This window comes from Schistocerca nitens, chromosome 9, assembly GCF_023898315.1.
Source record: "Schistocerca nitens isolate TAMUIC-IGC-003100 chromosome 9, iqSchNite1.1, whole genome shotgun sequence".
In the NCBI taxonomy this organism is placed as follows: Eukaryota; Metazoa; Arthropoda; class Insecta; order Orthoptera; family Acrididae; genus Schistocerca; species Schistocerca nitens.
The window spans coordinates 343211569-343238475 of record NC_064622.1 but is presented as its reverse complement, the minus strand read 5'-3'; the positions used below and the strand labels follow the sequence as shown (position 1 = coordinate 343238475).

The window sequence follows — 26907 nt, the reverse complement described above, 5'->3', positions numbered from 1 at the left end:
TACAGATTTCACACCATTTTCTTTTTGCTCCACAGGTACAACGTCGACATGACACTGTCTCCGTTTTGACCACATGAATACATAACTGCTACTCAAACAGTGAAATACAATATGTGGCACTGAAAGAACATTCGTTACAAGCACCAACATACGGCCAGAACAGAACTGAACTCCTGGACACTTCAATTTTAAAGTGCTTTTAAGCACTTACTTAAAAGTGAGACCAACTTTCATTTTATTATAATGTCATGGTCTAATTACATTTCCTCATGGGTTCCAAGCAATTTTCAATTTTTCTCATTGTCAAAATCTTACAGCTTTATGACAAGTTCAATGGAGACAGTTGAAGCAAAAAAAATACTGTTTGCAATGTCTTTTTTGGAAAGCATAATAGGGCCAGAAATTATTAAATAGTTTCTTGGATTCTTCAGGAAAAAAGCTACATCAAGGCATGATATCCAGTTTCCTAACACCACCTTTGTGATTCATCTCAAATTGATCAGAAACGAAGCTAATAAATGAAAACAATATTAAAATGTAATATGATATAGAATTTTAAGCTCTTACATAGCTGTATCAAAAATAATGTAAACTTAAGAAGACAGTAGCATTGGTGAAGAGAAAGGGAGGGGAGGGGGGGGGGGGGGGGGGGAATTGCTTCAAAACAGGATCAATCTTGCGAACACTACATAAGAAATACAGCATGCCACCTGCTACGCAACAAGTGACAATGTGTTCATGTAGAGCGTTTATTTACATCAAATGATCCTCGTAGAAATAAGCGCATGTAGTGACTACTATCTCATATGGATCTCTACGAACAAGTTATATCCAAATTTTATGCATCTTCTCATTCTTTCGAACACTTAAAAACAACTTTTCAGGAGTTTCTATAGCTATATTTGTACGATGTGATACTACACCTCGTCTGTAGCCAATTTCCAAAATGTAATTTTCAAAACAAGATAGTACTGTGATCGAGCTTTATGACAGTAGGAGAAGCATGCTAATCGGTTATGTCACAGGCATCACGACTCAAATGGAGCATTTTAGCAAACTTCCAAATTATTTGAATTTCATTTCCTTTTAATTCTGAAATTCACATGGAAAGAAAAGCATGTTATGAGCATAAAATAATGTGATTAACAATTTCAGATGGCTTCCAGAAAACAGTCAAATATCCAATTATTTGTCATGTTCGTATTTATCATTTATGGAAGGTTCTCAATATATTTTATGTTTGTAACTTTTGAGCATTCTGGAATATTTGATGATTGCATAGATAGCTGCACACACTGTCCAGGAGTTCAGTTCTGTTCTCGCTGTATGTTGGTGCTCATAATGAATGTTCTTTCAGTGCCACATATTGTATTTCACTGTTGACCTTTCTTTAAGGTTCAAATGGCTCTGAGCACTATGGGACTTAACTGCTGTGGTCATCAGTCCCCTAGAACTTAGAACTACTTAAACCTAACTAACATAAGGACATCACACACACCCATGCCCGAGGCAGGATTCGAACCTGCGACCATAGCTTTCTTTAAGATTTGCACTCTCTTCTACTTGTTATATGACAATAATACTGACATGAGAAGCAGCTGAAATTCATAAAATTGAAACCTCCCCAAGGCCTCATGGAATTTTTAACAGTTTCTTTACAGAGTTTGCAGATGTGTTAGGTCCTCTATTAACCTAGACCTTTTTCAGATGGTACAGTTATATATAATGATGTAGGTTAGTGTTTGTAAAAATTGCACAAACATTGAGTAAAATGTTGATAAGATTCCAAGGAAGTAAAAATTTGTCAGTATGCAATAAATGCTGAAAAATGTAAAAGTGTGCACTTTACAAAACGCAGAAATGTAGTGTCCTATGACTATAATACCTACATGTCACAACTGCAGTCAGTCAAATCATAGGGATATGAAATGGATTGTTACTATACATTCATTCACTGACAGGATACTTGAAAACTGCAACCAGTCTACAAAGGAGATGGCTTACCAAACACTTGAGTGATGTGTCTTAGAAAATTATAAAATTATGCACGTGTAAGGGGCGCATACCAAAAGGACTAACAGAAGGTACTGGGTGTATACAGAAAATGACAGGCAAGAATGGTTACAGGTTTGTTTGACCTACGGGAGGGCATCATCACAGAAAAAACTGAAATGGCAGATGTCTGAAGATGGATGGCAACTTCTATGTGAATCCCTATTTACATAGCCTAGTTCCAAGGACCAATATTAAGAGAGAAATTTAGGATTAGACGAGAGCTTCCTACATATCACTCCCGTAGGATCGATGAAGAAATCATCACACTGAGCATAGCACACACACAGAAATTTAAGCCGGCAGTCTTTGCACGCTCTGTATGCAAATGGAATGGGGAGAAAACATAACATATGATGAAAGATAAATATCCTCAGCTGTGCACTTCACAGTAATTTGCAGAGTATGGCTGTAAATGTAGATAGACTCAAACATGGATCCTTGCCTTTTATGGATGGTGCTCTTAGCTAGTCTGATTCCCCAGGCTGGTCCATTGCCTCCTTTAATAGCTCAAATACTACCTGCCCGTATTTAATTCCCACAATCCTAAATAATCATAAAATTTACTCCTGACAGAAAGGGCATAGCAGGGAAATATTGTAGCTAGAGTTTTGGAGCTGTTTGATCTGTGAAAGTTTCACAACAATGCATACCTCACCACAGAGTGGAAGATGCATTCAAGACATGACCTCATGCTGTGGCAAAACCATCTATCCACCAGGAGTGTTAATCCATCAAATCATGTTGTAAAATTTCTGAGGAATGTGGAATGCACAAGAGTGATACTGGCAGTATAAAAAGCTGTAAAAGTGGGTTACAAGTACAGTCTCGAGGGTTTAGCCAATAAAAGCATCATTCAACAAAGGTAAGGGCTGAGTCCGTGTTTTAATCTGTTAACACTGTTAAGTCATGGGTCAAAGCTGGTGTGTGGCATCATAATCCTCACTTGACCCATGTTAACATATTAATACATCTCTGGTGGTGGTTCTATAGATTAACTGAAGTGTTCAGATACTGTTTTGCCAACTCACAATCAAACCGTCACCTTTTAATCTAACCTAGAACTCTGGCTACAGATCAATATGTCATCACGTCTAAGAGTTTACATTCATATCCAGTGCCTTCACGTCTTAGTCAATCACCTTTTGGCCAAACCTAGACTTTGTACTATGTCATGGATCATTCTCTCACCACAATCTACATTTCAAAATCTAATATAGATGGAGAAGAAATATTATTGGTGTTCTGTTCTCTTCTCTTTCGGTTCATGCACATATGTTGTCACATAGCATTTCACCATTCAATTCCAGGACAACGTCAATATTCGGTATCGCAAAGTCCAGTTGACCCAATTCCATACTAATGGCATTTTGCTGTCTGATATTTTGAAGGATAGTTTAAAGACGTCCAATTCTGCTTGTTACAATGTCTGTGAAATTCATACTCCATCCAAATAAGTGATTAATGTAAGCCAGCTGTAAAAAAATCTTAAGCTTCCTTATTCAAAAATTCAACTTAATAAAATGACTCATAAAAACAAATTTGAAGGCAAAATCTCTAATAAAATGAAACATCTGTATTAGGCCTGGATCCATTATTTTAGTTCATGAAAAAGATAAAGTTATGGGCTTGTGGGTATCATAATGAATTCTCAGACCCACAATTCAGATGGAAAAATGTAACAAATGAAAGATTACACAACCTGTTCAGCATTTTCCGATACTTTGGTGTCAACAGAGTTAATTTTATAAATTAAGGTGGAAGACTTTGAGAAACTTGAAATATACACTATTTATAATACTGTTTCTCTGTACAAATGACAAACTTACAATGGACTGCAGTATAGCTATAAAGTAAAACATATTTCTTTAACAACTGTCCAGTAAACTTCCCTCATGGGCGAGACTAAATGTCCCACATGCATGTGAAACCGAATTATATCCCACAAATGTTGATTGTTAACCAGAAGTGTACAAAAGGAACAAACAGAGTTTCGTACATAACTGATTTTACCTCAGTCAAACAGAAAAACTACTGCTAATTAGCGTCTGAAATATTGAGTGACATGACAACAGTCTATGGACTACGACTGAAAGAAATGCACACACCTATTTGCTTTTCTGTGTAGGCTGCTTCGTCGGGTGTGGCCCTTGGTATTACACCAGGATCACTGAAGCTCGTGCGGAGTAACGCTGACATGACAAAAATAAATAGGATTCCTCCGATGATGGGTATTACTGGCGTCAAATTCGTTGCTAGGTACGGGCAGCTGAAAAAGATAACATTTCATGAAATGCCTCCCTTGTGATGCGGTATCCTGTGTCATAAAAGTTTTTACTTACTCGAATGCAAAAAACAGTGCGCTAGTTCCCACTATAAGGATGAGAGTAATGTAAAAGACGCCAGTCTGTGGTGCCATCATTATTCGTCCATCGCAGCAGAACCGATTTTTCCCTGGAAATGATTCCCATTTCCGTGTAACATGAGGCATTTTTTTAACCTCGTCAGTGGACTGACAAGATGGTCCAGTTGGTGACTCTGTGAGGACAGGTTGATAGATGTGGTTATGGTCCTTGACCATTAGTTTTGAACTAAGCTACGGTTCTCCAGGGGCACATGACAAGAAATAATCAGCTTGGCACTATTTAAATGCCATTATAGCTCTTCTGTTGCTTATGGAATCTCATGTTAGATCGTATTTCATTTTTACTCCATCACGACAACCATAGCCCATTTTCACTTTAAACATGCCTCGAACTTGCAGCAAAAAACATAATTGACAGCTATTTCTGCTACACTCCCTTTTAACACAATCAACATCACACACATCACAGCGCTAGCAAAACTCCGTGGGGAACTACAGTACTACAACGAACAATCCACTATCGGGCGCCAAAGGGAACCATGCAATGCATCGTGCGGAGTATCGTCTGTAGTCTGTGCGAACTTCAAATGCGATTTAGATATCTATAACTATTGTTGAAACAAGCAAAATAGGTTAGTGTTTGCAAGCCTCGGTGACAAGTGATGACTAAATTTACAAGTTTCTAAGACTTACATAGTCTGTAACGCAAATACAGTCTGTAATGAACTGCATAAATAGAAGAAATGGAGAAGAAGCAACTGACTGAACGCTTATCGTTATTAATCGTGTGATATGACTGAAGATAAAGACAACAAATTCAAGGCCAAAGGTTCGTAGCTATTTATGTTGAAATCACAATAGAACTCTTCGTACGACTTATCCACTTTGAATATTGGAAATAATGACTCCCTCAAAGCAGCAGTGCTACACCGTATTAGGTACACAGACCCTAAAATCAAAATGCATTCTGCAACTTATTTCACGCACACTCTGCCTATGTAAGTGTTTGGTCTCTTGACAATGCAGGGAACGTGTTGCGGTATTCTTGGACATGAATGGATGCCAAGAATGGTCTGATAGAGAATTAAGAACTTTTGCACTTGATGAACTGCAGAACTCTTGGATTTGCTTTGTTGAAGTGCAGTCTTTTAATCATGAAAATATTCGTAAAATTAGATTAATTTTGTGGTTGAGAGAGAAATAAAGCTGAGGAGCCTAATAAGTGTCTGGAGTCGCTAACGATTTCTGCTGAGTATGGAGTAATAGAACTCAATTCCCTGCCATGTTCGTAGATGGAGAACATTGCACTAGCTATCTCACTGAAGTGAATAATTTAATTTTTTAAAAATGTTTTACTTCAGTTAAATGTAAGATTAGGCCTAGTTTCTAAAGTAAAACTTTAATTTGAGACATAACAAAACCTACTGGCGACATTTATTAAGATATTGGTCTTGTCATGAAATGAGATGAAACAAAAGTTCTTGGTGTGAAATCCATAACCACTTCATGCAGTGAGTACCGGTGTCTCATTCTGTCTAGGAATATAAAATAAAAGCTATCTGTGAAGTTACCTACTTTTGAAGTGTCATTAGAGATCTGCAAGTTTCTACGTTACAAAAAATAAGTAGGAGAATGCCCGCTGCTGTATATTTGGTCTGATCTTAAGTGCACCACATCTGCCAGATCTAATGTCATAATATCTTTTTATTTGTGCTCGAGTGTTCTTCCATTGGAGAAAGGCGTGCATTCAAAATAGGCTATTTAGATGTGCCAGTCAGATAGATGGACATATTTAGGAAAGCTGTAATAGTAATAAAACACAACACTTAATTTGAGATATCTGTCATCAAAACACCCCCTTCTTCTCCCGACTAACTGTGCACCTTGCCGTGCCGGGGCAGTCTGCATGTCTTGTAGGTTCCTATCACATTAGATTGATATATCTGAAGATGCCACACTAACATATGGTTATTAAAGATGGGTGGTAGCCTAGTTGCAGGGGCAACAGTGTGGATGATCAACTTGCCACTTAACATAAGCCAACATGGCCATTCTGTTCTGGTACTGCATCAGTGTTTTGGTTTAAACCACTTTAGTCCCACTGTCTGCTTGACAATGCTGTAGAGGCCCGTTCTTTTCCTAATATGTTCTTTCTTGATCCTGCATCTGACTCAACACTTGGAGTGAGTCTGAGAGATAGGATTCAGACAAAGAGGTAAGGAGAAGAATTGGGGTCTATGACATTGAACAGACAGAGAGACTGAAGTGGCATTGTGCAGAACATTTGGCCAGTAACAACTTTAAATGGACCAAAACACTGATACAGTGTATTTGAGGGAGTCAAAGAGCAGTGTCAGTCCTCTTGACAGGATGGGGAAATTCCATCCAATGACATGCAGGAAAAAATTGATTACAAACTGCCCAGTGAAGATTGACATGGAAATCTTTGGAAGAGGCTTATGCCCAGGAGTTGGTGTAGAGACTGAAGTAGAAGAAATGACTGACACCAAGAGGAAATTAAAGCCATTCACCCCTCACATCCATCAAACACATGCACCTACACTGAATTGTGGCGAATTCCTAATTCCTTCAAACCAGTTTTCAAACTGAAGATCACAACAGTTATGAAAGAGGTCGAGTGTACGACTTTGAAAATCCCCCCCCCCCTCTCTTTTTTCCGAAATGTTAGGTCTTGTGACAGACTGATCTGTAGCATAGTCCCAGGCCAAGGTTAGGTTGAAAGGTGCTAACTAGGTTGATTGTTGGTGAAGCCAGCAAAAGTGAATGTCAAGAAAAGATTGTGTTTACAGACTGACCTGTAACATAGTGTAATATTTATATTTGCACCATGTTTATGTGCTTTTCATCATAAGGACCAAAACTGCATACTATATTCAGAAAATTTTTCAATAATGGACAAGTTTCCAGTGAGTATATTAATGTATATGGTGTACATGTACATACAGTGTTATGTAAAGGATAAATTTGCTACATTTGCACCATATAGAGAAGATCTTGAGCTGCAGACAGGATCAGTGAGAAGACTGTTACACATTAAAACTTTCATCCAAAAGGTATTTTTATTGTTCCTAGGTGTGACTCAGCACCTCCTCTCTATGGCGAGTCTGTTAAAGATTTTTTTTTTATCGCAGATGATGTGCGCCCTACATATCAGTGCAGTCAGCACTATCTGCCGTTGCATTAGATTGTGGTAGCTCGTTGTATGCAGGTATAGGGCTGCTTGTGTATTCTTCCTATATACTGAATAGCCTAGAGTACAACGGCCTTCTTCCTTATTAGTGTGTCCAGGAAAGGAGACAACCATTCTTCTCTGTTGACACAGCGATCAAGGAATATGAAATCTGCTTATTGTCCTTCATCTATGGCTTGTAGGTTATCATGTGAGAAAAAGGGCAAACTGTGTTTCACACGAATGATGGTTGCTGAATCTATGCTGGTTTGTGGATAGAAGCTTTTCTGTCTCAAGGAAATTTATTGTTCTCAAAGTCAGTATGTGTTCCAGAATTTTGCAGCAAACCAATGTTAATGGTATTGATTTGCAGTTAAACCATTACATTCTGTTTACCTTTCTTGTATACAGGAGTCACTTCACTTTTTCCAGTCACTTGGGGCTGCGCTGGGCTAGAGATTTGCAATAAATGCAAGCCAAGTAGGCCTAAGGGGTCATGCTACAGAGTACTCTCTCTAAAAATTAATTGAGAATCCATCTGCACCTGTCAACTTATAATTGTTTTCAATTCTTTCAGTTGCTTCTCTACTCAAGGGATACTTATGTATATGTCTTCCATGCAGCAATCTGTGCAACAGTCAACAACGGTTTGTACGATCTTCTTGCATGAATGAGTTCTTAAAAACGAAATTTAAAGCTTCAGCTTTCCTTGTGTTGTCTTCATTGCCGCACCAGACTGGTGACTTTATGTATGACCAGAATTTTCTCGGATTTTAGGCAGGATCTCTCACTAAGATATGACATTGGAGGTTGTATGCTTCACACTTGAATCTTCATACGCACATAAATTTCTGCTACTCTTTGCCTGTTGAAATTTGTGCATTCTTTTTTGAACCAACATTCTTTGTTTCCTCAGCAATTTCCGAATTTGATTATTAAACCACAGAGCATCGTTTCCATCCTTAATCCACTTACTTGGCATGTACATCTCCAGAGTGCAATTAATAATCAGTTTAAACTTTGCCTGTAATTCCAATATGTTTGTTGTATTCAAAGTAAATAATGCCTGTTCATTGTCTAAGAGGGATGCTAACAGCTGCTTATCTATTTTTTCTTAGCCATCTGGAAGGCTTTATTAACTTTACTAACCATTATTGTTATGTTGACGTCATGTTCACTTATCCCTGTCTTCATACACAGACTGTTGACAAGGTAATGTCTGTTCATGGCAACAAGGTCCTAAATATTTCCATTGTGTGTGGGCTGTTGAAGTAGTTGTTCAAGGCAGTGAATCAATAGGTGTCCCAGACTGTACTCAGTAGATTAAAGTCACCTCCAACCAATATTGTGTGACCTGGATGTTTCTGCAAGTGTTAGAGTGGAATTTGAGTTCACCAAGGCCTGCTACTTGTGTCCAGATAACTACAGTCAGACTCAGTTTTGGCTTTGATAGGCACGATATTTTTGCTGACAAAAATGAACGTTTCCCTTCCTGTGGCACCTAATATGTCTGTTTGATATACATTCCATGCCATGCTAAATATATCGGCACTTTCTACATTGGGTTTCGTCCAGCTCTTGTTTCTGAAAATAATTTGAGTGTGACAACTTTCCTGGAAGGCAGTAAGTTCAGGAACTCTATTACGAATACTTTGACAATTTACTGTTAAAATTTTGACAGTCGAAGTGTGTCTACTTTGTGTGCGATCTGATTTTGCTCTCTGTGTATTGACTGTTAAGTGTTCATCAGAGGCCTTCAAACTACCGCCTAGCCAAAAAGACCCCAAGTACTCCACAAGTACTTTGCTGCCAGAGTTCATCATTCCATGATGACAACAAACATTCTAATAAGTAGGATAGCCTTTTAGTTGTGCTTACAGTTCAGCAGATAAATGTCGCTGTCTAGAGGATGTTCCCTAATTTAGAATTCTGCAGCAGAATAACAGATATGCACATTACATCCTTATTAGGACATAAGCATCTACTATACAATAAATCATATCAGATGTTGTTTGATGTTTGTGCTCACTCAGACTGGATGGCAGCAGCTGTATTTTATCATGATAGAGATATATGGAACATTTGTCAAGCCGTCTCCATTCGTTGAGCACAGGAAACTTGAACAAGGAGCAGCACATTGAATATATGCTAAATGACTGTAGAGTAACTTTCCCCTCATCGAATGTGTAACTGCTTGTCATATAGCACCAGCTTTTCAGTGCAATTTCACTTGGAGAATAATTTTTAAATTTAGAACACACAGGAGTCTTAATTATAACTATATTTCCTATGATATGGAGATGGTGGATGATAATGTTGTTGATAGTATTTGAAGTTACAAGTATTTTTAAGCCGATTACAGGACTTGGTAATATCGCCTCTGATTTAGACTCTCTGGGACAGTTCTTGGTAATGAAAATAAGGTAGTGGTTATGGTTGGAGTCAACAAGAGTTGGGATCACAACTTTACGTAGTAGTTGAGAATGACATCAGGCATGCTTCTGAAAATTCTCATCAGACTAATACAAAAATTGTGTCCCTTTTTTCATTTGCACGATTGACAGAATTCTTCGTAGTATTGATTTGCTTGACCATCACATTAGTCAGATACATTCTTAGTGATGCACCTGATGGCATCCTTGTTTGCATGATTGAGATTATGGTCCCACCAGAAGACACAGCTTAGTGTACATCTGAATGTTATCTGTAAGAGGTAACTCGCCTCACCAATTTCCCTAAGTGTTCAGAATACTGTCTATCCAATCCATTTAATTTGTAATATTTTCACTAGGCCTTTTTAATGTTAATGTTTCTGGAAGCGAGAACTGCCAGATAAGAATAAACAAAGTAGCAGCAATCAGTGATGTACAGCCAGCTGACACCAGTGCTGGAGGATAGCATGTTTGACGGTGATGTTACATGTGGAAGCTGTGGGATGGGGTCTCCAGTACCAAGGCAAGTATGGAGTCAAGAATGCTTTCTTAACAGAAATAAATAATTTTCAGTTACCATTCGTATAGCACTCCAGTGATGGCAACTCAGGTTCTGGTTATAGTTGATGATGAATAATGTATGCTGAGGCATTAGAATGTTAAGGCAGCACAGTGGTGGCTGGCAGTGGGCAGTGTCCTTGTTGATGCAAGTCGGCTGTCAACTCAGCAGTGCAGCAGTGTTTTTTTTTTTATGGCCTAGTGCGTCTGGCAGAAATGTGCAGGCACCCTGAGTTGAACCCGAGACCCTCAGAATCTAGCCGGAATGTCAGGCAATGGCACCCACTGGGCGGCCTCGTCTCGACTGACCCAGTTCCAAGCCCAGAACCATCTAGGCTAATTGATATCTCATAGCTCAGTGGTTTTGCATCCATAGTCGGTCACACTGCTCAGTGGAACTGTTGTAGCTTCACCACAACTGACATGGAGACAGTCAAATGCTCTTTGTTCGAAGGAATGCTGCTACCAGCTGATCTAGCAGCATATATGCTTGCTGCAGGTGGGTGTGTTATGACAGGTGATAGGCTCCCGTCATAGTTGGCTGTCAAAACATCTAAGTATTATACTGCAGCATATAGTGATCCCATTAATGACTGAAAATGAAATGCTGTGTTGTACAATGCTGAACCAGCACTGTTCCAGGGCCCAGTTGTGGGACTACGTGTTTGGCCCATATAACTCTTGGCTGATTGTGAAGGCCTGTCTGAATCACATGCCACAACTGTGGAAAAACAAAAAACCAAAGAGTGGAGAGCACAGAGTGTAAAAATCAAAACACATTTCAATTTTTCTATCAAAACATATGAAGTCTGCTGGTAGTAAAAAAGATGAGTTTCTCATATCACTATATGAAATCAACAATCGAAAGGAATTTTACAGATGTGTTCTGCACAGAGGTGTTCAAATTTTCCTTCCAGACTGCTTGCCGACGTCTCCACCGCAATCATTAAAGCAGCTCAACCTGCAGCAACAGATGCACAAGGATACACATGTACTGAAGCACAGTGGTTAAAGCAGGCCAGATTGGGTTTCCGCTAGCCTTACAAGCTTCACGGAACCCATTCATCCTGCTGCGTCACAACAGGTTGCACTATCAGTCCAGTGTAACTAGCCAGAGTGTGTAGGTAGTTTCACTGCAGCTCACTTATCATAATGGTGAGGGCAGCAAAATGAACTAACAATACGTAAAGGAGATAGAGGAGAAATTGAAAACTGGGGAATATATACCCAGTCATTAAACAGAGCGCAAGTCAAATGGAGGAAAAGATGGTGTGTCTTTATGAGATAGCTTCAAATGAATTGGTAGGTGTCTTGCAGTGCAAGTAATGTAAAAAGTTACGAAAAACTCACTCAGGAATGTTGAGTATGTTAAGACATATTTGTAAATTTGACACACAGTTTCCTCACTCCATGTACATTTTGAAAGAGGACTAAGACTTCGTACCTGACAAGTGTGTGGAAATGTGTCCTAAGGACTTGAGGCCATTTAGCAGTATATAGACTTTCTAAATTTAGGGCAAAAAATGATCAAAATAGGAAAAAAATGCAGTTCAGTGGATATTAAAAAATCACAGTCTGAAGTGCAAAGAAAGCTTAGTGCAAAATAAAAGTTTCTTATTTCAGATATGTGCTTTTTGTATTAAGTATGAAGAACGAACTTCATGCTTGCTAAAAGGTATTTGGTGAATTTAGAATATACTATTTTGGCGTCTTAGAATGAATTCTACAAACCTGCAATACATATCGTGGCAAAAGTAATTAAAATTGGTACAGCTGGCATCATATTTAGCTGTAACACACTAAGGTTACAGAAACTAGACTTCCAAACTTTCTTTAGATGATGTTGCAGTATAAGAGACATCTTCAGGTTCTTAGGTGCAAAAGCTCAAATTTCAGAGATGGTTCTCATAACTACAGAAAACATGTATTAGACGTGTCGTAATGATGCTTCGAATTGGGAAAGTCCAGTACTAGTCGAAAGAGGGTGAAGATGCTGGGAGAATCATATCTAAATAAATCAGCCCAAAATACACCAAAAAGGTAAAAAAGGACAAATAAAATCCATCATTTTCTGGGATACAATTACATGAAATGAATATAAATTTCATTGGGCTTCATCTTGTGATATTCAGATATTTTCATCAATTTCCAAACCCCACTCACTGCACTACAAAGAAAGTGTACAGAATAAGCTACATAGTGCAGGCCAATGGGAAGACAGACAAGCAAGCAAGACTCCTTTAGCATGCTTGGGTTGGGCATAGCTTGGCTTGGATGGGAGTAAAGCAGCCTGCGCATTCTGCTGATTACAGGCAAGCATGGGCAGGCTAAAAGCAGAATGTATACACCTCAAGTTCTGCATTACAGAAGATCATTTGGAAAAAATTTAAACAATGCTCCCAGATTGATACAAGTTTGTACCTCGTTGCTGCAGCCATCATACAAGAAAAGGGGGAGTGGTTATATACACAAAAGGTCGAATTAAGTCCCAGAGTATAGACGTAACAGAGTACTGTTTAAACAACTTTTTGCTGTGCTTCAGTAATAGACCAGGAGACATAAAAGATTGTGTTTCTGACAGTCTACTGGCCTCCGATATGAAAGTTTTTAATTGCATCGGCAAGTAGCCATGTCATATACCCTGAATCTGGAAGTGGGCTTCGTTGCAGAAAGACAAGTATCCATACAGACTGCGTGGCAACATCTGTACCTCCATGAATGGACAGTGTGGTGACAATTATTACTGCAACAGAGAGAAGATTTTGCTCATTTCTGTATTCAGTTCTCATTGTCAACTTACACAACACTTGGTTAACAATAGTCAAGAGTAGTTCAGAACTCATTCTATATTTATCAACATATGGAGTGAAATTACAGTTAGTGCTACCAACTGAGTCATTCAGCCACAAGTAGAGTACTAAGTTAAGTAGCTGTCTGGCCAAACAAATAAAGTTAAATAATTCTCATATTAATACTCTAATAGCCTAGAGATGATGATAGTTTGAACTATCACATTGTATACACACATTAGGCTCTTCAGCCTGTTGCAAAAGTATCAAAAATTGTACTAAGAGCAAACTGCACCAACTTCAAGGCGCTGCATAGAAACAACTCATCCTGTTGAATTGCTGATTGTTATTTGGATTACAGTCAATCAGGATAATATTTTACCAGTCAGGGTATCTTTGTACCAGATGTAGTTGAAAGTATGTTGAAGCAGAATATTAGCTTAAAGGAAAAAAGACAGGTCGGGATCAAACCAGAATAGGAAAAGAAGAATTCTGCTTATAGGCAGCAACCATGGGAGGGGTGTGGGTCAGCAGCTTCAGGAGAAATTAGGGGCAGGGTACCAGGTCACAAGTTTTGTGAAACCAAGTGCTAGCCTTAGCCAGGTGACAAAAAACTTAGGTCAGCTATGCAGGGACTTTGAGAAGGAAGATCAGATAATTATAGTTGTGGGAGCAGGAAAGAGCCTGGCTATGAATCCAAGATACAGTATTAGGAGTGACCTGGATAAAATAGGAGCAGACAAATGTGGGGTTTGTGGAGGTCTTTCAGTACCATGATCAGCCCTGGGTAAACACTGCTGTAAGGCATGTTACCACTGAGCTGAACAGGATGCTCCAGACACCGGCAAACTCGCACATAAGTGTTGTTCCAGTAAATGCTATTGGTAGGTGGGGATACGCTACACATGGCCTGCACCTGAATAGGATGGGGAAAAATTAGTTAGCTTCTCTATTAGCAGAAACTGTAAGGGGATGGTCCACAGTCACACAAGAGGTGATCCCTGTGGTTAATGGGTCTAGGCAGACAGGCTTTTTTTTAGGTAAAAGCCAAAGTCCAGACAGATGACAATCAAGATACATAGAATAAAAGAAACTCATGTATAGTAAATAGGGGCAAAGCTAATGGTAATATCAGCTTACTTCATCAGAATATCAGGGGAATAAAAAATAAAGTAGATGAGCTATTAGTTTGTTTAGAGGACCTCAAAAATAAGAATGAGATTAATATACTCTGTCTGTCTGAACACCATGTAACTGTGGGCATGGACAGTGTCAGTATAAGATGTTATAATTTAGCATCTTACATTTGTGGATCTAGGATGGATAAAGGAGGAGTTGAGTTGCCATTTTCATAAAACAAGGGTATAAATGCAAAACTGAAGAAGTAAGCAAATTTTGTGTTGATCAGCACTTTGAGGTTTGTGCATGTGAACTTCAGCTAGATAATGTAGTATCGATATTAGCAACAGTGTACAGGTCCCCATTAGCAGACTGGGAGCTGTTCATAAAAAAGTTTGACTCCCTATTATGCTGTCTGTCAGACAAAAAGAAGAAGTTATTAATCTGTGGTGATTTCAATGTAAACTTTCTAAGTAATTCTGATAGGAAAAGTGAACTAGAAGTGTTATTAACAACATAGAATCAGTGATCAATTTCCCTACACATATTGCTCAAGACAGTAGCACACTAATAGATAATGTATTTGTACAGAAAGAGGATGTAAAACAAACACATGCTTTCCCTGTGGTAAACAGATTGTCAGTCCATGATGCACAACTGATTAACTTACAAAACCTAACAGGGTGTACAGTTCGGAAACCATTAAGTAAAAGTGTGAGGTCACTCAACCCTGAATCCACAGGGTGTTACAAAAAGTTACGGCCAAACTTTCAGGAAACATTCCTCACACACAAAGAAAGAAAATATGTTACATGGACATGTGTCCGGAAACGCTTACTTTCCATGTTAGAGCTCATTTTATTACTTCTCTTCAAATCACATAAATCATGGAATGTAGACACACAGCAACAGAACGTACCAGTGTGACTTCAAACACTTTGTTACAGGAAATGTTCAAAATGTCCTCTGTTAGCGAGGATACGTGCATCCACCCTCCATCGCATGGAATCCCTGATGCGCTGATGCAGCCCTGGAGAATGGCGTATTGTATCACAGACGTCCACAATACGAGCATGAAGAGTCTCTACATTTGGTACCGGGGTTGCATAGACAAGAGCTTTCAAATGCCCCCATAAATGAAAGTCAAGAGGGTTGAGGTCAGAAGAGTGTGGAGGCCATGGAATTGGTCAGCCTCTACCGATCCATCGGTCACCAACTCTGTTGTTGAGAAGCGCACGAACACTTCGACTGAAATGTGCAGGAGCTCCATCGTGCATGAACCACATGTTGTGTCGTACTTGTAAAGGCATATGTTCTAGCAGCACAGGTAGAGTATCCCGTATGAAATCATGGCGGTGAATCGAGGAGGTACAGTACATACTGACGAAACTAAAATGAGCTCTAACATGGAAATTAAGCATTTCCGGACGCATGTCCACATAACATCTTTTCTTTATTTGTGTATGAGGAATGTTTCCTGAAAGTTTGGCCGTACCTTTTTGTAACACCCTGTATAGAGCACTTCAGAGAAAGCTTAAGAAATGTTAATTGGGGAGATGTATATAATGATAAATGCAACATATTTCTTGATAAGTTTATATCCCTTTTTGAACATTGTTTCCCAAAGAAAATTACCAAGTGTAACACCACACACTTTTCAAAGCAACCTTGGATTACTACAGGTATTAAAGTGTCTTCAGAAAGAAAAAGAAAACTGTACGAGATAGCAAGAATGAGTAAAGATCCAGAAGTAGTTTTACACTATAAAAATTATTGTAACATACTGATAAAAGTTGTAAGGAAATCAAGAAATATGTATGTTAGAGAAGAAATTAAAAACTCTGGCAATAAAATAAAATGAATGTGGAATGCTGTTAGAAGGGAGACAGGAAAAGTAACCACTGGGGTAGATAGTATTACTAGTATTACTATTAAAGAGAATGAGACCATCCTAACCAACAGTACACAAGTAGCTAACGTATTTAACAACCATTTCTTAAGTGTAGGAGAAAAAATTGGTGAGGACAGTTCAGAAGAAAAAGCCAGGCAGCACATGGAAGAGTCTGTTTTGAAAAAATTTAGTCAGATTAAGTTTCACCTAACAACCTCTTGTGAAATAAGTAAAATTATTAAATCTTTGAAAAATAAATGTTCTGTTGGAGTAGATGACATCTCTAATAAGATATTAAAACAATGTGGAGCAATTACAGCTGATGTTATGAGTCACATATGTAATGCATCACTAACTCAAGATATTTTTCCAGTCAGGTTAAAATATGCCATTGTCAGGCATCTCTACAAAAAGGGGGACACCACAGGTGTCAATAATTATCAGCCAGTACCCTTGCTTACATCATTTTCAAAAATCTTCGAGAAAGTAATGTACTTGAGAGGTTAGCCATCTCAACAGTAATGGGATACTTAGTAAATCACAGTTCGGATTTCAAAAATGCTGTTCCACTGAGACAGCAATATAAAATTTCACTGTCCACATAATAAAGTCTTTAGATAGTAAAATGTCACCAATAGGCATTTTCTGTGACCTGTCCAAAGCATTTGATTGTGTGAACCACGACATTATGTTACAGAAATTACAATTGTGTGGTATAAATGGCATAGCATGTGAGTGGTTTAAGTCATACCTACAGAACAGGAAGTAAAAAGTTTCCTTATATGGGTCAAATGATTTAAATAAGTTTGCCATTTCATCTAACTTGGGTGAAATTACATTAGGTGTTCCACAGGGTTCAATCATGGGTCCCTTTCTGTTCTTGATATATGTGAACAACCTCCCTTCCTGTCTGAAACAGGAAGCTGAACGGACACTGTTCGCTGATGCTACAAGTATCATTATTAATCCTGTAAAAGAAACTCCAATTGAAAATGATACAAATAAGGTCTTTGGAAAAGTCATTAATTGGTTTTCTGCAAATGGGCTTGCTCTAAACTTTGAAAAAACACACTACATTCAATTTTCTGCTGCAAAAAGTGCAGTTCCTTCAATAAATGTAACACATCAACAGAAATCAGTAGACAGTGTAGAGCATACTAAGTTTTTGGGTGTACATATAGATGAGAATCTTAATTGGAAAATTCGTATTTTAGATCTTCTAAAGTGACTAGGTTCAGCAACTTTTGCAATCAGAATAATTGCCAATTTTGAGGATATAGAGATTAGTAAGCTAACATACTTTGCATACTTTCATTCTCTGATGTCATACGGAATAATATTTTGGGGTAACTCAACATTTAGACATAAAGTATTCACTGCTCAAAAGAAAGTGGTTAGAATAATGTGTGGGGTTCATACACTCCTGGAAATGGAAAAAAGAACACATTGACACCGGTGTGTCAGACCCACCATACTTGCTCCGGACACTGCGAGAGGGCTGTACAAGCAATGATCACACGCACGGCACAGCGAGCACACCAGGAAACGCGGTGTTGGCCGTTGAATGGCGCTAGCTGCGCAGCATTTGTGCACCGCCGCCGTCAGTGTCAGCCAGTTTGCCGTGGCATACGGAGCTCCATCGCAGTCTTTAACACTGGTAGCATGCCGCGACAGCGTGGACGTGAACCGTATGTGCAGTTGACGGACTTTGAGCGAGGGCGTATAGTGGGCATGCGGGAGGCCGGGTGGACGTACCGCCGAATTGCTCAACACGTGGGGCGTGAGGTCTCCACAGTACATCGATGTTGTCGCCAGTGGTCGGCGGAAGGTGCACGTGCCCGTCGACCTGGGACCGGACCGCAGCGACGCACGGATGCACGCCAAGACTGTAGGATCCTACGCAGTGCCGTAGGGGACCGCACCGCCACTTCCCAGCAAATTAGGGACACTGTTGCTCCTGGGGTATCAGCGAGGACCATTCGCAACTGTCTCCATGAAGCTGGGCTACGGTCCCGCACACCGTTAGGCCGTCTTCCGCTCACGCCCCAACATCGTGCAGCCCGCCTCCAGTGGTGTCGCGACAGGCGTGAATGGAGGGACGAATGGAGACGTGTCGTCTTCAGCGATGAGAGTCGCTTCTGCCTTGGTGCCAATGATGGTCGTATGCGTGTTTGGCGCCGTGCAGGTGAGCGCCACAATCAGGACTGCATACGACCGAGGCACACAGGGCCAACACCCGGCATCATGGTGTGGGGAGCGATCTCCTACACTGGCCGTACACCACTGGTGATCGTCGAGGGGACACTGAATAGTGCACGGTACATCCAAACCGTCATCGAACCCATCGTTCTACCATTCCTAGACCGGCAAGGGCACTTGCTGTTCCAACAGGACAATGCACGTCCGCATGTATCCCGTGCCACCCAACGTGCTCTAGAAGGTGTAAGTCAACTACCCTGGCCAGCAAGATCTCCAGATCTGTCCCCCATTGAGCATGTTTGGGACTGGATGAAGCGTCGTCTCACGCGGTCTGCACGTCCAGCACGAACGCTGGTCCAACTGAGGCGCCAGGTGGAAATGGCATGGCAAGCCGTTCCACAGGACTACATCCAGCATCTCTACGATCGTCTCCATGGGAGAATAGCAGCCTGCATTGCTGCGAAAGGTGGATATACACTGTACTAGTGCCGACATTGTGCATGCTCTGTTGCCTGTGTCTATGTGCCTGTGGTTCTGTCAGTGTGATCATGTGATGTATCTGACCCCAGGAATGTGTCAATAAAGTTTCCCCTTCCTGGGACAATGAATTCACGGTGTTCTTATTTCAATTTCCAGGAGTGTAGTTCCACAACTTGTAGACACCGTTTTAAAAGATAGGGAATCCTTACAACAGCCTCACAGTACATTTACTCACTAATGAAATTTGTTCTCAACAACATGGACTAGTTTAAAAACAGTGACATTCATGATTATAATACCAGAAAAAAGAAAGATTTACACTATCCTATACTCAACCTATCTTTGGCACAGAAAGGGGTAAAATATGCTGCTATAAAAATTTTCGACATGTTACCAGATGAAATAAAATGTCTGACAGACAGCAGTAATAGCTTCAAAAATAAATTGAAATTGTATCTCCTTGACAACTCCTTCTATACCATAGATGAATTCTCGAATAGCAAAAATCTATAAATAAATTTAGTATATGCATTTTGTGCCATTTAAGGGAATGCGGTGTTGTTGTTGTCTTCAGTCCTGAGACTGGTTTGATGCAGCTCTCCATGCTACTCTATCCTGTGCAAGCTTCCTCATCTCCCAGTACTTACTGCAACCTACATCCTTCTGAATCTGCTTAGTGTATTCATCTCTTGGTCTCCCTCTATGATTTTTACCCTCCACGCTGCCCTCAAATGCTAAATTTGTGATACCTTGATGCCTCAGAACATGTCCTACCAACCCGTCCCTTTTTCTTGTTAAGTTGTGCCACAAACTCCTCTTCTCCCCAATTCTATTCAATACCTCCTCATTAGTTATGTGATCTACCCATCTAATCTTCAGCATTCTTCTGTAGCACCACATTTCGAAAGCTTCTATTCTCTTCTTGTCCAAACTATTTATCATCCATGTTTCACTTCCATACATGGCTACACTCCATACAAATACTTTCAGAAACGACTTCCTGACATTTAAATCTATACTCGATGTTAACAAATTTCTCTTCTTCAGAAACGCTTTCCTTGCCATTGCCAGTCTACATTTTATATCCTCTCTACTTCGACCATCATCAGTTATTTTGCTCCCCAAATAGCAAAACTCCTTTACTACTTTAAGTGTGTCATTTCCCAATCTAATTCCTTCAGCATCACCCAACTTAATTCAACTACATTCCATTATCCTCATTTTGCTTTTGTTGATGTTCATCTTATATCCTCATTTCAAGACACTGTCCATTCCGTTCAACTGCTCTTCCAAGTCCTTTGCTCTCTCTGACAGAATGACAATGCCATCAGCGAACCTCAACGTTTTTATTTCTTCTCCATGGACTTTAATACATACTCCGAATTTTTCTTTTGTTTCCTTTACTGCTTGCTCAATATGCAGATTGAATAACATCGGGGACAGGCTACAACCCTGTCTCACTCCCTTCCCAACCGCTGCTACCCTTTCATGCCCCTTCACTCTTATAACTTCCATCTCCTTTCTGTACAAATTGTAAATAGCCTTTTGCTCCCTGTATTTTACCCCCGCCACCTTCAGAATTTGAAAGAGAGTATTCCAGTCAACATTGTCAAAAGCTTTCTCTAAGTCCACAAATGCTAGAAATGTAGGTTTGCCTTTCCTTAATCTATTTTCTAAGATAAGTCGTAGGGTCAGTATTGCCTCACGTGTTCCAACATTTCTGCGGAATCCAAACCGATCTTCGCCGAGGTCGGCTTCTACCAGTTTTTCCATTCGTCTGTAAAGAATTCGCGTTAGTATTTTGCAGCTGTGACTTATTAAACTAATAGTTCGGTAGTTTCCACATCTGTCAACACCTGCTTTCTTTGGGATTGGAATTATTGTATTCTTCTTGGAGTCTGAGGGTATTTCGCCTGTCTTGTACATCTTGCACACCAGATGGTAGAGTTTTGTCAGGACTGGCTCTCCCAAGGCCGTCAGTAGTTCCAATGGAATGTTGTCTACTCCCGGTGCCTTATTTCGACTCAGGTCTTTCAGTGCTCTGTCAAACTCTTCACACAGTATCGTATCTCCCATTTCATTTTCATCTACATCCTCTTCCTTTTCCATAATATTGTCCTCAAGTACATCGCCCTTGTATAGACCCTCTATATACTCCTTCCACCTTTCAGCTTTCCCTTCTTTGCTTGGAACTGGGTTTCCATCTGAGCTCTTGATATTCATACAAGTGGCTCTCTTTTCTCCAAAGGTCTCTCTAATTTTCCTGTAGGCAGTATCTATCTTACCCCTAGTGAGATAACCTCTACATCCTTACATTTGTCCTCTAGCCATCCCTGCTTAGCCACTTTGCACTTCCTGTCGATCTCATTTTTGAGACGTTTGTATTCCCTTCGTCTTTTTACCTACTCGTTCCTCTGCTGCCTTCACTACTTCATCCCTCAGAGCTACCCATTCTTCTTCTACTGTATTTCTTTTCCCCATTCCTGTCAATTGTTCCCTTATGCTCTCCCTGAAACTCTGTACAACCTCTGGTTTAGTCAGTTTATCCAGATCCCATCTCCTTAAATTCCCACCTTTTTGCAGTTTCTTCAGTTTTAATCTACACTTCATAACCAATAGATTGTGGTCAGAGTCCACATCTGCCCCTTGAAATGTCTTACAATTTAAAACCTGGTTCCTAAATCTCTGTCTTACCATTATATAATCTATCTGATACTTTCTAGTATCTCCAGGATTCTTCCATGTATGCAACCATCTTTTATGAATCTTGAACCAAGTGTTAGCTATGATTAAGCTATGCTCTGTGCAAAATTCTACCAGACGGCTTCCTCTTTCATTTCTCTCCCCCAATCCATATTCACCCACCATGTTTCCTTCTCTCCCTTTTCCTACTCTCGAATTCCAGTCACCCATGACTATTAAATTTTCGTCTCCCTTCACTACCTGAATAATTTCTTTTATCTCATCATACATTTCATCAATTTCTTCATCATCTGCAGAGCTAGTTGGCATATAAACTTGTACTACTGTAGTAGGGATGCGCTTCGTGTCTATCTTGACCACAGTAATGCGTTCACTATGCTGTTGGTTATAGCATACCCGCACTCCTATTTTTTTATTCATTATTAAACCTACTCCTGCATTACCCCTATTTGATTTTGTATTTATAACCCTGTATTCACCTGACCAAAAGTCTTGTTCCTCCTGCCACCAAACTTCACTAATTCCCACTATATCTAACTTCAACCTATTCATTTCCATTTTTAAATTTTCTAACCTACCTGCCCGATTAAGGGATCTGACATTCCACGCTCTGATCCGTAGAACGCCAGTTTTCTTTCTCCTGATAACGACGTCCTCTTGAGTAGTCCCCGCCGGAGATCCGAATGGGGGACTATTTTACCTCCAGAATATTTTACCCAAGAGGACGCCATCATCATTTAAGCATACAGTAAAGCTGCATGCCCTCGGGAAAAATTACGGCTGTAGTTTCCCCTTGCTTTCAGCCGTTCGCAGTACCAGCACAGCAAGCCCGTTTTGGTTAGTGTTGCAAGACCAGATCAGTCAATCATCCAGACTGTTGCCCCTGCAAATACTGAAAAGGCTGCTGTGCCCCTCTTCAGGAACCATACGTTTGTCTGGCCTCTCAACAGATACCCCTCCGTTGTGGTTGAACATACGGTACGGCCATTGTATCGTTGAGGCACGCAAGCCTCCCTACCAACAGCAAGGTCCATGGTTCATGGGGGTAGGGCGGTAAATAATACAAATAATAGAAATATTAATCTTTAACTCTTTATTGTTATATATATTAAAAAGTCTTGTTTCATATGTGCATTTCTTGTGCACTTGACACGTTCCACATCATAACGGCTGTACCATGCGATTGATCAATGGAACACGCAACCGAGTAACTAACTAACCACTTACCACTTTTGTTTCAAAGGGCTGCTGCTCCACCTCCTTGCATTATTTAGTAGTAAAAGTTACAGTTTTATTATGTCTGTGATTTCCATTTAGTATTTCAATTGTCATTTCAACTTCCTACCTACAAGTTCTTAGACTTGTGATCAACCTTTAATTATATTGGCAGTGAAGAGAGCTTGTGGTGACAGTGATTTAAGTTGAACAATGCCAGGTCAGTACAAATATCTTGATATTTCAAAGTAAACCTGGAGTACTGATGAATTAACATTGTTTGTTTTTACTTCTTACTAACAGCTAATTTTCTTCTGGTATGATCTACATTTTCCCAGAGCATTAAATACAGGTTAATTTCTTAGTTTTTTTTTTTTTTTAGAGTGGTCTAAAATTATGCTAAATGACAGCGTGACTTTGCACCAGCATTAAAATTGAAATTTTACTCTAATAGGCCATAGTTAGTATATATTTTCAGTTTTTAAAGCACTCAGTAATTATAGATGTAAAATGTTACAATGTATGTTGTGATATGTAATTTATTGTGTGTCCACTATTTTCAAAACATGGTAAAAAGTGGTACAAAGCTGCCCTGATTGACTGTACACTCTGTTTTGATCACACTTAAAATTTAAGATTTCATTCATCAAATGCATTTTGCTTTTATTGACAAAGCATCAGCATCAATTATATCGTAATTATTACAAGTAGTGGTACCTTTCATTCTTTTGAGTAATATAATTTCAGCAGCGACCTTTTGCTTAAGGGTGACATTATATAAAGTGGTCGTCAAACTTTTTTGTTCAATAACGAACACTGACAACACTGTGGGGCACCATCTCGGCTGTCTGGCAGATGATTAACTGATTAATAACAGTAGTTGTATTTACATTTAAATGCATTATGCTATATGAGATACAATCACAGGTGTGTATTAAATATTTTGAATGTCATTTTTCATCTATTCATTGAGCTATATTACAACAGTCTTAACATAATTTCAAATTCCCAGGTACAAGTATGTACTGCATTTGAATGCATAGTCCATTTGAAATTTATACAATGGCAGCTGAACAGTATGAGTCGTGCATCCGCATGAGGTGTCAGTACTGTAAGACAAGCAATGACACATTCCCTCCCACATTTTCTAACAATGCACTGGCTTTACTATTTCCCCGTCTGCCCCTGAGGTAATCGGCCAACTTTACTTAGCTCTTGGTTGAATTCACCAATTTCAATTAAAACTGAGCACATCTTGAAATAGTACTATCTCTGTAAGTATTTTTGTTTGTTGTGAGCAGAGGAACTACACTCTTAATAAACTCATAATGTTAGTTACTAGAGGTATATTATTATAAAATATGGCTGGGAACCATGGACCACAGAAATACTTGATTCGGGCTGCAATTTTACAACCACTCATCTAGATATTACAGTCAGTATTTTTTCGTATTCTTATGATAAATTATTCTTCTTTCATTTTAAGAGTTGCTGAAGCAATAGACACATTTGCTAGTTTCATTTGTTCACTGCCTTTCGGTTCACTTTTTGTGGTAAGTGTGCATAGTTTCCTTGAACAATTTACTTTCTTAATTTGAACCTTTGTTATTCGTTGTTGTTGCAGTCAGTCCATCTTAATATTATTCTTAATTATATTGTAGTTCCCAACCCTGGTTACAGAAATGGGAATAAAACTCATTCGACTGTCCAATTGGTATTTCAGCCGTCTGTCAACCAGCATGTGCTTATGTCACATCTCTGCAGCATATGCTGTGTTGCTCAAGTCCACTTATTAGAAAGGTCGGCTGTGGAGAGGTATTCTTCCTGCTGCTAGTGTAATTAAAGCTTGGCTATATCACAGAATATGTATGGCAGTTCTGTGCTGTTGACTTACTTCCTGGAATGGCACAGAATTATCCTACTAAGTTCACTTGACATTCTCTTATCATCTCTAATAAGATTCCAAATGATTCTCACTTCAGCTGTGACATAGAGTTAGTAAATTTATTGAGATCATTCCATGCAGAGGCTACAACTAATCTCATATTTTAATTTGGCAATAATCCATTAGTTGTCAGTGTTGCATGAGAGACAGGGAATAGAGCAGTGGCTCACTCTTAACAGGTTGCATTATTTGCAGTTCCAATCTCACTGGTAGCCAGTATACCCCATAAGCTTTGTACCTCTCCTCTGACCAGGCTGCAAGCAACTAGATTGAAAATGTGTAAGGAAGTCTTTAAGAAGACAGGTTTACATACTTCCCTACATCCACTGAATTCAAATGTTGCTCTTGGAAATGTTTTTAGAAGGTTTTGCAATTACTGACAGGGCAGCAAGTGAAATAGACTGGTGCTTTCAGCAGACTCATGAAATACAGTTTAAAAAACCAAAAAGGGTTGACTACAAATACTTGACTGTACATCCACAATGTGCAACATTTACTAACAGACCATACGCATATATTGTGCCAAAACCGTTTGAATGAAAGTCAACATTTCCTCCAAAAAGTTCTGCATTCTACAGTGTGGCATTTTGTGCAGATGACTGGAATTTTAGTTCTAAGAGATGGCAGAGTTTATTGGCTCCTTTAGTGGATGACTCAGACTCTGCAGTGGTCAGCCAGTGACTTATGACATTCTGTAAAAGCTGCACCTAATATAGTAGTTCATGATGGGAGGAATCTTCCATGGCGCACAGTCACTGTTAATAAACCACATTACAAGAAGTTAAAAGCAGAAATGATGAACTCCTTTTTAATGTTACTTTACAGAGGAACTTCTGTCCAATTTAATTCCCACACCACTAAAAAGGTGTATGATATGAATATTAGTGTCTGTGGCACTGAAAAACAAGTGCAATCACCAAAATTAAACAAAGATATGCAGGGCCAGATTGAAGTCTCATCAGACTGTGTAGCTTTGTTATCTCCCCTTTTAATCCTAATTAAATGAAACAAAAACTATACTCTGTGGTTACAAGAAAGCAAAGTCACACCTACCTACAAGTTGCAAAAGTGATTTGGAAAACTACTGTCCAATCTCGTCTATGTACATCTGTGTAGAATCTGAAAGCATATACTGAGCCCAAAAGAAGATCTTATTATAGCAAGAATTTCTTTCTCTGCTCCCTTATAAAACAGGACAAATAACAGAACAGTATTTTAACATTAATACTGAAGATTAGCTAGAAACATAAAGAGATGCCAGAAACATCCAAGAGCCCCAGCGCCTCAACAAATCAAAGGCATTGGAGTGGTGACATATCTGTACATACCCCTAGAGAAAGACCCAAGCAGATAACACAGCTTATCACATCTGCAGCAGCTGGGGAAAGGCATGACAGTGCACCTTCGCACATTCATAGCATTCAAAAGATTGAGGAAGTGCAGTAACAGAAATCAGTTTGATGTTTAATAATACTATTATTAACAAAGTAAGGGTTTGAATGTGGAATCCTACAACATCAGACATCAAAGTGCAAGGTATTTTGGCTTGTTGACCAAAATATTTTTGTGGTAAAAGCAGGGTTGAGGTTACTGAACTCAGAATATATTCTAATATTCTACAAAAATGTACATGAATGAGGTTGAGGTGTAGTGTTCTAAATCACTTTTGCTACACTTCTTGTTGATGGGTGTGATTTTTGCTTTCTTGTAATGACTGAACATAGATTTTTTGTTTGATTTAACTGCAATTAAAATGGGAGCAAAAAAGCTTAGATTTTGTAAAGACTCTGATGATAATTCAATTAGGCCCTGGAGAACTATGTTTAATTTTAGTGACTGCAGCTGTTTCTCAACACTGCAGACACTAATATCTATATCACTCATCGTTGTAGTGACATTGGAATTAAACGAAACAGTGGGTTCTTCATAAAGAGATAGAGGAGCTGGCAAGTACTTACTTCAGCTCAGT

At 39.3% G+C, this 26907-nt stretch overlaps 2 protein-coding genes across 4 annotated transcripts in view; one reads left to right on the top strand and one right to left on the bottom strand.

Annotated features, from left to right (window-relative positions):
• Positions 1 to 4896, bottom strand: part of LOC126203827 (palmitoyltransferase app-like) — a 395567-nt gene extending 390671 nt beyond the window's left edge. For all 3 annotated transcript variants that reach the window (XR_007540386.1, XM_049938196.1, XM_049938197.1), the window contains exons 1-2: positions 4395 to 4896; positions 4161 to 4321 (exon numbers count right to left, since the gene is read on the bottom strand). Coding sequence is in view for 2 of the 3 variants with exons in the window: in XM_049938196.1 (XP_049794153.1) it covers positions 4161 to 4321; positions 4395 to 4633 (400 nt within the window). In the remaining variant the exon portion in view is untranslated. The remainder of the gene's footprint in view (positions 1 to 4160; positions 4322 to 4394) is intronic.
• Positions 4897 to 4935: 39 nt separating this feature from the next.
• The window catches only part of LOC126203830 (transmembrane protein 242), an 84872-nt gene continuing 62900 nt past the window's right edge, over positions 4936 to 26907 (top strand). Inside the window, exon 1 of the mRNA XM_049938200.1 lies at positions 4936 to 5246. Coding sequence (XP_049794157.1) covers positions 5210 to 5246 — 37 coding nt within the window. The 5' untranslated portion in view covers positions 4936 to 5209. The remainder of the gene's footprint in view (positions 5247 to 26907) is intronic.